Source organism: Corythoichthys intestinalis, chromosome 18, assembly GCF_030265065.1.
Source record: "Corythoichthys intestinalis isolate RoL2023-P3 chromosome 18, ASM3026506v1, whole genome shotgun sequence".
In the NCBI taxonomy this organism is placed as follows: Eukaryota; Metazoa; Chordata; class Actinopteri; order Syngnathiformes; family Syngnathidae; genus Corythoichthys; species Corythoichthys intestinalis.
Genome location: NC_080412.1, coordinates 8,034,626 through 8,047,018, shown reverse-complemented (window position 1 = coordinate 8,047,018; position 12,393 = coordinate 8,034,626). Strand labels below are relative to the sequence as shown.

Below are 12,393 nucleotides of genomic sequence, written 5' to 3'. Positions count from 1 at the left end.
CCCCCCTTTTTTTTTTTTTTTTTTTTTTTTTTTTTAATATTTTGTACATTTGTTCCAAAATTGTTCAAAAATACTCTCAGGCTAAACCAAACTACTATTTCAGTATCAAGTTAACATATAGCAGTAAACAAATATACAAAAATAACAGTAAATAAAAAACTCCAGTCCCCATTCTGTATCAGCAGCTTTAAACTACATTCAATTAATTTAATGTTGTGAATCAACCGTTAAAGTTGTTAAAATTGCTACCGTTAATCCATAATTTCCCTTTTGTCAACTTTCGACATGTGAAAGTTTTAAAACTATTTTAAAGATAGATTCAAGTCAATATTTTACCGATTTAGGAGTATTTTAGATAAAAAGTTAATTAGGTTTGCTTGGAAGGTGCGCTACAACAGCCTTGCAGAGAAGTGTACTGCTTTAAGATGGCGGCCGTTTACTACGTCTGCATCTAGCTTTTTGTAGATGTGCAGCAAACGCTACCGCTACCGTAGTGCATCTAGTCTTATATAAATGATATCTACCGTAACACTATGTGGATGACATACTTTTGTAGCAGCTTCAGGTATGTTGTTGTGTTTTTTTATCTCGTGGCATGAGCATTGGCATTACCCGAGGTGCCGGGTAATGAGAAGCATGATGTTTAGCTACTCTCGCTCCGTTGCTCATTGACCGCGCGGCGCGCTGAGTGTGTTGTACTTCCGCTTCACTTGGCATATTTCAATAATCGGAATTTGGATGTTTGTGAATCGTTCTCGAATCTTCCACGGCCGAATCGCGAATAATCTAAGAATCGGAAATTTTGCACACGTCTACTGTGCACAGTAGAGATGTCCCGATCGATCGGGATGACGTCATTTTCAAAGTATCGGAATCGGCAAAAAAATATCAGCCATGCCTTTTTTTAATATACTGTATATATATATTTTAATTAAATCGTTTTCTAATTGTATTATCGTCACAGACATAATATGTTACACTCATCCAGAGTCTTTAGTTTAGGCTTAAGGTAGGGTTATCAAATTTATCCCGATAACGGCGGCAATTTATTTTTTTAAAAATGTGTCACGTTAAAATATTTAACGCAATGAATGCATGCGCTGCATGACCCTCTCACTCATTGTCGCGCTCAATCTATAATGACGCCGCTTTACCTATATAGAGAGATAAACGGCAGCGCAAAATGAGCAGAGTAAACTTTGGCAGCGATTGGAGCCTTTTATTAATTGGCTAAAGCCTTGCAATCCCTCTCCCTATGATTAGAAATATCATGGGAAGCAATGTGGGGAAGCAAGGTGGCAATTCATCATTGTCTTAACACCTTATGTTATTTCCCAACGCAGAGAAGATATAGCAATTGGTAGCATGTTGCACAGTCATGGTTCCTTTTCCCATCATGCATTTGGGATGGCCACAGTATCATTTACTGAAAGCTCAACAAATAGACTAGATGGCAATATTTAGTCACAATATACAAAGTCAAAGGCTTTCTATCCGTGGATCCCTCTCACAGAAAGAATGTTAATAATGTAAATGCCATCTTGAGGATTTATTGTCATAATAAACAAATACAGTACTTATGTACTGTATGTTGAATGTATATATTCGTCCGAGTTTTATTCATTTTTTTCTTAATGCATTGCCAAAATGTATATGATCGGGAAAAATTATCGGGAATGATTGGAATTGAATCGGGAGCAAAAAAAAGCAGTCGGATCAGGAAATATCGGGATCAGCAGATACTCAAACTAAAACGATCGGGATCGGATCGGGAGCAAAAAAAACATGATCGGAACAACCCTAGTGCACAGACTTATTTTTCTCGTTTATCTGTAACATTTTTGAATCCGAACATTTTCTTTTGTGTAGTTATTTTGTTGACATTTGTCAGACACTCCAAAACTTCATGCACAAAGGGTTTTAACATGTTTCTGAGCGTAAATTGAAATTTGTTTGTCTAAATATACTTATTTAATTTTTTGGGTTTGCATGTCTACCTCAGATTTTGTGCAAATGTTCAGCATTTTGTTAACTTTTATTGCTGTGTGATGTTCCTCATATTTGTGAAATGCTGTGTAGTAGTTTGTCAGCATACGAACATCTTTGTTCTGACAAAGATTGGTTAAACTAGCATCTTGTTTTGTCAACATACTTAGTAGCAAAACTTCAAATTTGAAAGAAAACAAATATCGTGAGGATTCTCAATATCGATTAATATGATCTCACCTTTTGTCATATCGCCCAGGCTCAATATAGATAAATTTATATCTTCTCTTTGATTATCAACACAAAGGAAAATATGACACCTACTGACGAGGGCACGCTTCACGATAGGTTGCCCCATCAGACAACTTGTTTAACAGCATTACGAACAGAATATAATCATGAAAAAGAAAAACATGAAACATTAAGCTAAACAGAAGCCTGAGAAATAAGCGGATCCTCTCCCCACTGCTGGCGGATTTTAGTCAACACCACGAGTGAGGCTGTCTTCGCACACGCACGCACGCCATTTAATTTAGGCATATCCAATGTCTCCTCTCCGAACACGAACTGAAACTAATAAGATGCAATATTGTTGAAATAAACACAATAAACACACGGGCCACATGAATAACCCAAACATGAGTGCTCAGAATGAAAAGTACCTCAGGTTAGCGTGTCGATCATGTGGCTCTGACGACCACCGTCGGACGGCGAGGAGAGTTTAGCCTTCGCTTTCGTCTGGTCTTTTCCTCTTCACCTGGTTACGGTTCTGCCCACATCTCAACTTCAGTCCGAAATCGGGTCATAGGGCGTCTTTTGAGACTCATTCAACGTTTCCCAACGAATTGAAAGAAACGGCGCCAACCCCACACTAAACAAAAAAACTCCCCAGCGGCTCACTAGCAATGTTTAGTCAAATTTCCCGGTGTAGTAAAAAAAAAAAAAAACGTATATCTTTGTCAAACGACATATTAAATTTAACCGTCTTTCATTTGATTCACGGGTAGCTATTTTAACACATTTATACGAGTGTCTAGTTGCTCCCTCCATGTGCAAGTCAACGGGAGCACAAGTAGGAAAGTGATTACTAGCTGAGAAGGCAGAGCCAAGCAGCGGCGCTGTCGCAGTGTTGCTTTTGTGAGAGTCGGAAATATTAGCATCTATATAATCACCACCAGTCTGAATATAAAACGTCCACGCTTAGTGGACAAGAAACTATTCTTGCTTTCTTCTTTGTTCTATCATCTATTATACGAGATTACTTAGGTTTAACAAAAAATGCAGTACCCGTAATTTATGGACTATAAGACGCACCTGACTATAAGCCGCGAACCACCAAATTTGACACGAAAATGGCATTTGTTCATAGATAAGCCGCACTGGACTATAAACCACAGCTGTCCTCACTGTATTATGGAATATTAACACCTAAATATTTTATCAGGTAACACTGTATTTGAAAGCAGCATCATAAGACTGTCATAAGATCAAATCAAACACCATTAAGCTTTGAACCAATTGGCTGCAAAGCTTCAATGCTTTAAGAAGCTTCATTTGGCCATCACTGCTCCATTGGGGGAGACAGTCAACCTCTGCTGCCACCTGCTGTCAACACTGTTGTCGTCCAACATGCCTCCTAACATGCATTGCAGCACTACAGATATAAATAACAAACTCCTGTTCTTTATTATTTCTTCAGTTACTGTTCCAGTCGTTTCATCAATTGCCAGTTATGGTATGTAGTAACGCTTTATTTGACAGAGGTGCCATAATACTGTCTTAAGACCTGACATTACACTACCATGAGTATTCATGAATGCTTACGACAGATGTCATTATGTGTCATCTGGCAAATTATGTGTTTTGAATGGATGTAAAGATCCGAGCTGGACAAAAATGGAGTTAGTGACATAATTTTTAATGTCATTAATGCCCATGATAGTGTCATGTCACAATTATGAATGTCTTATGGCAGTCTTATGACACCGCTGTCAAAGAAAGTGTTACCTTTTGACCCAAATAAATAGACAAATAAGCCGCACTGTACTATAAGCCGCAGGATTCAAAATGAAGGAAAAAAGTAGCGGCTTATAGTCCGAAAATTACGGTAATTAAACCACTTCTTAAAAAACCCTAATCTGGATGCCTCAACCATTAGTAATTATAGGCCAATATCAAATATGACATTCCTGGGGAAAATTATCTGTGTTCGAACAAATCCAGGTTTTTATGATGCAAAACAATCTTTCGGACTCATTTCAGTCTGGATTTTGGCCACCACACAGTACCGAGACCGTGCTTATCAAAGTCCTAAATGATTCGTCGGAATACCGATGCAGGCAAATCATCTGTTCTGCTACTATTGGATCTCAGCACTGTATTCCACATGGTTGATCACAACATACTACTCAGCAGATTGGAACAGTGGGTAGGGCTTACTGACACTGGTCCACACCTTATTTAAATGATAGGGATTTATTTGTGTCAATCGGAAACCATCAGTCAGAACGAACCAAATTCACGTGTGGTGTCCCTCAAGGGTCAATTCTTGGACCACTCTTATTTAACATCTACAGTATATCAGACATGTACAAAGTGCGGTCCGGTGGCCAAATGCGGCTAGTGGTCAAATTTCATCTGGGCCCCAGCCTCTGTCATAAGATCAATAATGTCTGGTCTGCACACAGACTTAATAAATTGGTCAGCAGTACTGCTACCAGCATATGAAGTAGCTTACACGTTAAATGCTGATCCTCATTTACCCACTAAAAGGTAGCAGCCCTTCAAGCAACATTACCCTGTGTGACCCTTGACTTCCAATTTTCTACAATGGCAACAATCAACAACAACAACAAAAAGTTGACTGCGACGGCCGACACTTCAAGGATAGGTGGAAATTGGACTATTTCTTCACTAAAATACGCAACAACTGTGTCTGCCTCATTTGCAAAGAAACCGTCGCTGTTTTTAAAGAGTTTAATGTGAGGCGATATTACCAAACAAGACACGCTGACAGATAGGACAAGATTAAAGGGAAGATACGCAGTGAGAAATTGAATAAACTTGAAGCTAGTTTAATTTCACAGCGGCAGTATTTCGCAAGATCCCGAGAAATGAAAGAGAACGCCACAAAGGCTAGTTGGGAGATTGTTGAAATTATTAATTTAAAAAAATGATAAAGCAAATGTGACACACAGAATGGCTTGCTAAAATTTGCTTAAATATATTGTTCTATGTAAAGTACGTCAGCCAAGGTCGGCCCCCCACATTTTTACCACACCAAATCTGGCCCCCTTTGCAAAAGGTTTGGACACCCCTGATCTATATGCTTCCTATAGCTCAAATTATGGAACAGTATGACATCTCCTATTAAACCTATGCAGATGACACACAACTCTACATTTCTGTGTTCCCACATGATTATAGTCCCGTAGTCTCCCTGAGTAAATGCATTCATCAAATCAATGAATGGATGTGCCAGAATTTTCTCCAGTTAAATGTGGAGAAGACAGAAGTGATCATTTTCGGCCCAAAAAATGTCACTTACAGCTACAAATCAAGTCAGAAATCTTGGCGTAATTATTGACTCAGACCTAAAATTTGAAAGCCATCTAAAGTCCGTCACTAAATCTGCTTATTACCACCTAAATAATATAGCCAGAATTAAGGGGCTTCTGACTCAACAAGACATGGAAAAACCTATGCATGTATTCATTTTCAGCAGATTGGACTATTGAAACAGTATATTTACAGGTCTTGATCAAAAAAAAAATCAGTCAGGAAGCTGCAGCTAGTACAGAATGCTGCAACCAGAGTCCTCCCAAATACAAGGAAACTGGACCACATTACACCGGTTTTGAAAGTGTTACACTGGCTTCCAGTGAGTCAAAGGATAAACAATAAAATACTACTACTCGTCTACAAAACACTTAATGGCCTTGGACCAAAATACATGCTTGATTTGTTAGATTCCTATGAAACATTGAGACCCCTAAGGTCGTCTGGAACCGGTCTCCTGTATCTTCCAAGAACAAGAACCAAGCAGGGTGAGGCAGCATTTTGTTATTATGCTCCTCACCTCTGGAACAAGTTACCTGAAGGTCTGAAATATGCTCAAACTGTTAGCTCCTTTAAATCAGGGCTAAAATGCTCTTGTTTAGCACAGCATATATATAACTATCTATATATTTCAATCTATTTGTTTTTTATTCCTCTTGTGCTTTATCTCCATTGCTGATTTAAATTATCTTTAGTAGTAGTAGTAGTTTTTTAAAAAAAAATCTTATTCTATTCGTGATTAATCGTGATTTTAATGTATAATTTTATTTCCTGTTTCGATTGTCTTTGTTTTTACGTTCTATTAATTTAATGTGATTTTTATGATCTTCATATGATGTAAAGCACTTTGAATTGCCTTGTGTTGAATTGTGCTATATGAATAAATTTGCCTTGCCTTAAATTGATTTTAACGAACCTAATGTCCAGAACAGTGGTTCTTAACCTGGTTTTGAACTAACCGCGGCAAATGATCTCACTTTTGAATGGATATAAATAATCTGAGCTGGATATAAATAGAGTTAGTGACAAAATTTTCCAGACCGACATCTGTCATAAACATTCATTAATGCCCATGACAGTGGCATGTCTAAATTATGACGGTCTAATGACAGTTTTATTACAGTATTATGACAGTATTATGAAAATCAACAGCAAAAGGCACAATTATTTGTAGAATATTTGAAATTTGAATTGGATTTGGAAATCACTCCAATATAGCTTAGCTCTATCAGTTATGAATTTGAAAAATATTGCTTTATTATATTATATTATAATTACGAAGGGTTCGATGTACGCACATGTATAACTTGTGGGGTTCAGTACCCTTAGTTAAGAACCATTGGTCCAGAATGTGTTTCAGACAGTGAATAGCCATTGAAAAAAATGTTACTTTTGTATAGAATACATTACAATACAATTAGTTTGTGTTTTGAATGTGTTCCGTTCTGCTCTGTTCTGACATCATTCATCGTTCATACATCATTGGAAAGCTTAAAATCTCAATTTTCTGGGGGGAAGAAAAAATTTGAACATGAGGACATTTAAAAAAAAATAATAAAATAAAAAAATAAACAGCGAAACCCTATTTGGAGGTGAGAGCATGAAAGAGCACAATTGAAGACGCCATGACTTTAACGAGATATTATCGCGTACTTACCTTGTTTTGATCCAAAAACTCCATGTAGCATGTATCACTGAGTGTCAAGACACAGCTGTGAATGGCCACAGCCAGATTTTTGGGGGGATTTTATGGGTGAAACATGGTAATATAACAAGGGTCGCGATGCAGAAATCGCAAACATCAAGGAGTGGTCGAGTTTTTCTTTTTCATATATTTACCCTTTTAAACATTTTCTTTCAATTTTTCTTTGTTTGGATCAATATTTATCATCTAACATATCGGGGAAAATGTGACAGTAAGAAAAAAAAAAATGCAATTAAGCGATAATTATGAGGTAGATATCCGTGACTTTTTTACAGACGCCATTTTTTTCAATGTGACGTAATTTGTTTAAAAGTTTAAAAAGTTTCCTTATCCGATTACTCGATTATTCAAATTTCATTGATTAATCGACTACTGAAATAATCCATAGCTGCAGCCTTCCTCTCTTGTCTGACAATTTACAGTTTAAATGGGCGCTTGTGATGAAAGGAGACTCTATGCTGTTATATGAATGGGTTTATGTATGTGGTTTTATTTATAAAAAGAAATGAGACTTTACTATCGAACAATACCTGAAGTGCTAATATGCTTCTCCAAAGCACAATACAAACAGACACTTAAGACACTGGCTAGAATAATCGCTAACTAACTTAGCTCTCCGTGCTAAGTAGTTCCGTCTCATCAACAAAGAATACAAACAATACAACTGGCTTCATTTACTTACCTCTGACGGAGGCACACTAGATCTAACAACAAACACGACTCGCAACAATCTAACTCTCGATATTCAATATGATTTATTTAGCAACCCAACTTGAGTGTAGCAGTGAACTGTCTCTCTTGCTATAATCACTAGCACGCTTACAGCCTCACATTACACAGATCCAAACAGGACTGCTCATAGCTGCCGGCATATTAATCGATGTTTATCAATTTCATCGAGTAGTTGGTGCAGCCTTAATAAACTGTATAACTTACTACTTGAATGTCATGTAACTAACTCTTGGATTTGAGCCTGCCACACACGAAAGCTACCTGCTGGGCTAAATGTAGCTCAAGACCGTTTGATGAGCAGATGTTTACAATTCTAAGATTTCAGGAAATAGGCAAAAGACCCTAGAGGCTCAGGCAGGTGGAAAACCTCGCCACCTTTGATGTAGAAGGATTTGGGAGAGAATTGCCTCCTGTCAGAACAAGCTAAAACACATCTGCCTAACACTGAGGTCGATATTGCCTTTTAGACTGACATAAAAAGCCAGATGTTAGTAACAGGGTTTCCAAATCTTTTTAGACTTCCCGAGGACAGGCTCCAAAGGTCACTCGTGTTGTTCTTGTTCTTCTTGTTTAGGGCAAAAACTTGACTGATCCTCGTCCGTTATTCATGAACGGCTCAAATGAAATTTGGTAAGTATATTCTTGGTATATATACGCATTGATCTTCTGAGCCAGATTTGGAACTTTTTCAAATTTTATGGTCATCACTCATGATTGAAGTGAGTGAATGTTAAACAGACAAAAAAATGATAACCATGGACTTCATAAGGATAATGACGGGACACGGGGCGAATGACCGATGAATAGGGGGCTTGCATTGTTGCAGTGGCCGTCAAATCTGACCGAGTGGAATCACAGACAAAGAGCTTATTTCGTTGAAAATTCTTGTGAACAAATGCTTGAATCCCTGAATTCTTAATAGATATGGACAGATATTAAGGTTAGATATTAAGATCAGATATTAAGATTTGAATGAGGCAAAATAACATGCTTTTTCTCTCCAATATTGTTATGTCCTCTGGTCTTATGTTGACTACTTTTTGGGTTTAATTTCTTTCTAAGATTGTACATTGTTCATCCGTCCACAGGATGTCGCTATTCTAACTCAGAATCTTAAGTTTTTCTTTGGTATTGCTGTTTGCGCTCGGCTTCCCCTAGTGGCGACTTGCTGTAAGCAGCAGGCAGAAAGAACTTTTTATTTCAGTTGGAAAAGAGGCCTTGAGGTGTTAAGACGTTACACACCTCCTCTGCACCATACATCGTTGGGAACCCTTGACAAAACAAAATCTGTAAGTTTGTACGTTTTAACAATGGGTTAGATGTAATTTTGATGTGTCTATTCTGTTATTTTGTTGTTATTTATGTATGTTTCAGTTTTACCAGCCACACACACACACGCGCACACGTTCACGCGAAGAAATAAATGAGAGGAAGGAGTTTGGGCCTCCATTTTTCTTTGTCGGTTTAGCTCGCTGCCAAAGTCGAGTAGCCATACGCTCGGCTGAGGGCAGAAGAGTAAAAAGATTTTCAACACATCAAGCACCCAAGATGTCTCAGCAAGAAGTTTCACCACCTATCAGCCAAGTGGTCACCAGGTCGGAGGCCAGTCATTCTCATTCTTCACGCCGGTCCAGAACGAGTCAAGCTGCTGCACAAGCACGAGCAGACGCCGAAGCTGCCTACGTCAGAGCACGGTACGCCAAACGCCAAATCGACATGGAGGTCGAGAAGGCACGCATCGAGGCAACACTACACGCTCTGAAGACGGAAGGTGAAGCAGAAGCAGCGCTCGCCGCAGCTAAAGTTTGGGAGGCGACTTTCGAAGAAGAGGAGCGCGCCAAAGTCGACCTCAGCGAGCAAGGGGTATTTTCCAAGACACCCCCCTCCATCAGGCGTGCACAAGAGTATGTGCATGCTCACTTTGACGACCAGCGTGTGCAAGCAGATGGCACACAAACGCCAAACACTGAGCACCTGGTTAGGCACAATGACTCTCAACAACCAGAAAATAGCCCAAAATCAGCTGGTGCTTTTCCACATGTGCGTCACATCGACATCGCTGACGAAGAGCATCTCCAATCTCATCGTGCGAGAACGGACATCTCACACCAGCCTACACCTTCAGCAACCCCACAAAGTGAACTGTCCAATTTAGCAGCCTATCTAGCACGGCGTGATCTGCTGACATCGGGGTTCAAGGTTTTCGACAACCGGCCAGAGTCCTACCTGTCCTGGAAGTCCATGTTCTGCAACGCGACGGAAGGCCTCAATCTCAAGCCCAGCGAAGAGCTCGACCTTCTCACCAAGTGGCTCGGCGGGGAGTCTCTTCAACACGCTCAGAGGATCAGGGCGGTCCACGTGAGTAATCCACAGGCAGGTCTCCAACGTCTGTGGCAGCGGCTAGACAAGACTTATGGCTCTCCAGAGGTAATTGAATCCTCACTCTTCCAACGGTTGCAGACTTTTCCAAGAATCTCCAACAAAGACACTCACTTACTGCAGGAGCTTGCTGATCTTCTGTTAGAGCTATCGTATGCCAAAAGTGAAAGTTATTTGCCGGGTCTTAGCTTTCTCGACACACCAAGGGGCATAAACCCGATAGTTGAAAAACTCCCATATGGACTCCAGGAGTCATGGGTTACACAAGGTACCAAATACAAAAGGGAAAACGGTGCAGTCTATCCACCTTTTTCGTATTTTGTGCGGTTCGTAAATGACTACGCTGAAATGAGAACAGACCCTAGCTTTATGTTACAGTGTTCAAACGTAATAAATCCAAGGGTTGATAAGACATCAGTAAGACGAGACAAATACAGAGTTCCATTGGCGGTGAATAAAATAGAGATCAGTCCGGCTAAATTGACAGCACTCGATCCAGACAAACGATGTCCTATCCACCAAAAACCACATTCACTCGTCAAATGCAGGGGGTTTAGAATGAAAACACTAGACGAAAGAAAGAACATTCTCAAAGAGCACGCCATTTGTTTTAAATGTTGTGCGTCCACAAATCACAGGGCTCGAGACTGTAAAGCTATTATCCAATGCTCAGAATGTGATAGCGATGCTCATGTGTCTGCCATGCATGTCGGTCCACCTCCATGGACACCTCAAGACTTTAATCCCCCAACCCAGAGTCACGGCGGGGAGTCTGAGGGCCCAAATCCTGTGAACACAGCCAGTTGCACAGAAGTATGTGGGCAAGGCGTAAAAGGAAAATCATGCTCAAAGATCTGTTTAGTTAATGTATATCGCCGAACTTCTCCAGAAAAGAAAAAGAGGGTATATGCCATGTTGGATGATCAGAGCAATTCATCCTTAGCCAGATCTGCGTTTTTTGACATGTTTAATGTGCAAGGTACCATATTCCCATACACCATGAGAACATGTGCAGGTTTATCAGAGACACAAGGTCGTAAAGCTGATGGCTTTGTTGTAGAAGATGTAGATGGTAAGGTCTCCATGATGCTGCCTACAATAACAGAATGTGATCAGATTCCAGATAATAGAGACGAAATTCCCAGCCCTGAGGTAGCAGCAGCTCACCCTCATTTGCGATCAATCGCTTCACAGATTCCTCCTCTCGACCCATCGGCAGACATTCTTCTGCTCCTGGGAAGGGACATCATTCAGGCTCATAAAGTTCGTGGTCAGGTAAATGGGCCAAACAATGCACCTCATGCCCAGCGTCTCGATTTAGGATGGGTTGTCATAGGTGATGTCTGTCTCTCTGGAGCTCATAAACCCACATTGAACTCATTTAAGACGAACGTTCTAAACAGTGGACGTCCCACGTTCCTCAGTCCTTGCGAAAACACAATCGTTATCAAAGAGAAATACACCAAAAACGATCCACTAAACACACAAGCGGAACTAGGACAACATATTTTCCAACAAACAACAAATGACGACAAAGTTGCACTTTCGGCAGAAGATGCGTTGTTCCTAGACATTATGCACAGCAACTTTGCTAAAGATGAGGCGAATAACTGGGTAGCTCCACTTCCATTCCGCTCACCTAGGCGGCGCCTACCTGACAATCGGGAGCAGGCCTACAATCGTTTAATGTCGCTCCGCAAAACGCTGAGAAGAAAACCTGAAATGAGAGCGCATTACGCTGAGTTTATGGAGAAAATATTCAGCAAGGGCCATGCCGAACCAGCGCCCGCACTGGCGCCAGATCAAGAGTGCTGGTATCTCCCTAGTTTTGGCGTTTACCACCCGCAAAAGCCAGAAAAAATTAGGGTAGTCTTTGATTCGAGTGCTCAACTTGACAATGTTTCTCTCAATGACGTGCTCCTCAAGGGACCAGATCTTAACAACACTCTCGTAGGAGTTCTGATGCGGTTTAGGTCCGACCCATACGCCGTTATGGCAGATGTGGAGCATATGTTTCACAACTTTATAGTACG

The 12,393-nt window shown here is 40.1% G+C and overlaps 2 protein-coding genes across 5 annotated transcripts in view; one reads left to right on the top strand and one right to left on the bottom strand.

Annotated features, from left to right (window-relative positions):
- Positions 1-3,070, bottom strand: part of arhgap32b (Rho GTPase activating protein 32b) — a 232,415-nt gene extending 229,345 nt beyond the window's left edge. For all 3 annotated transcript variants that reach the window (XM_057820954.1, XM_057820953.1, XM_057820955.1), the window contains exon 1: positions 2,649-3,070. The gene's annotated coding sequence lies outside the window, so the exon portion shown is untranslated. The remainder of the gene's footprint in view (positions 1-2,648) is intronic.
- Positions 3,071-8,992: 5,922 nt separating this feature from the next.
- Positions 8,993-12,393, top strand: part of LOC130907003 (uncharacterized) — a 3,844-nt gene continuing 443 nt past the window's right edge. Inside the window, exons 1-2 of one of the 2 annotated variants that reach the window (XM_057821808.1) lie at positions 8,993-9,270; positions 9,356-11,635. In XM_057821808.1, coding sequence (XP_057677791.1) covers positions 9,530-11,635 — 2,106 coding nt within the window. In that variant the 5' untranslated portion in view covers positions 8,993-9,270; positions 9,356-9,529. Of the gene's footprint in view, positions 11,636-12,393 lie in introns of both variants that reach the window. The other variant, XM_057821807.1, reaches the window with a different exon arrangement.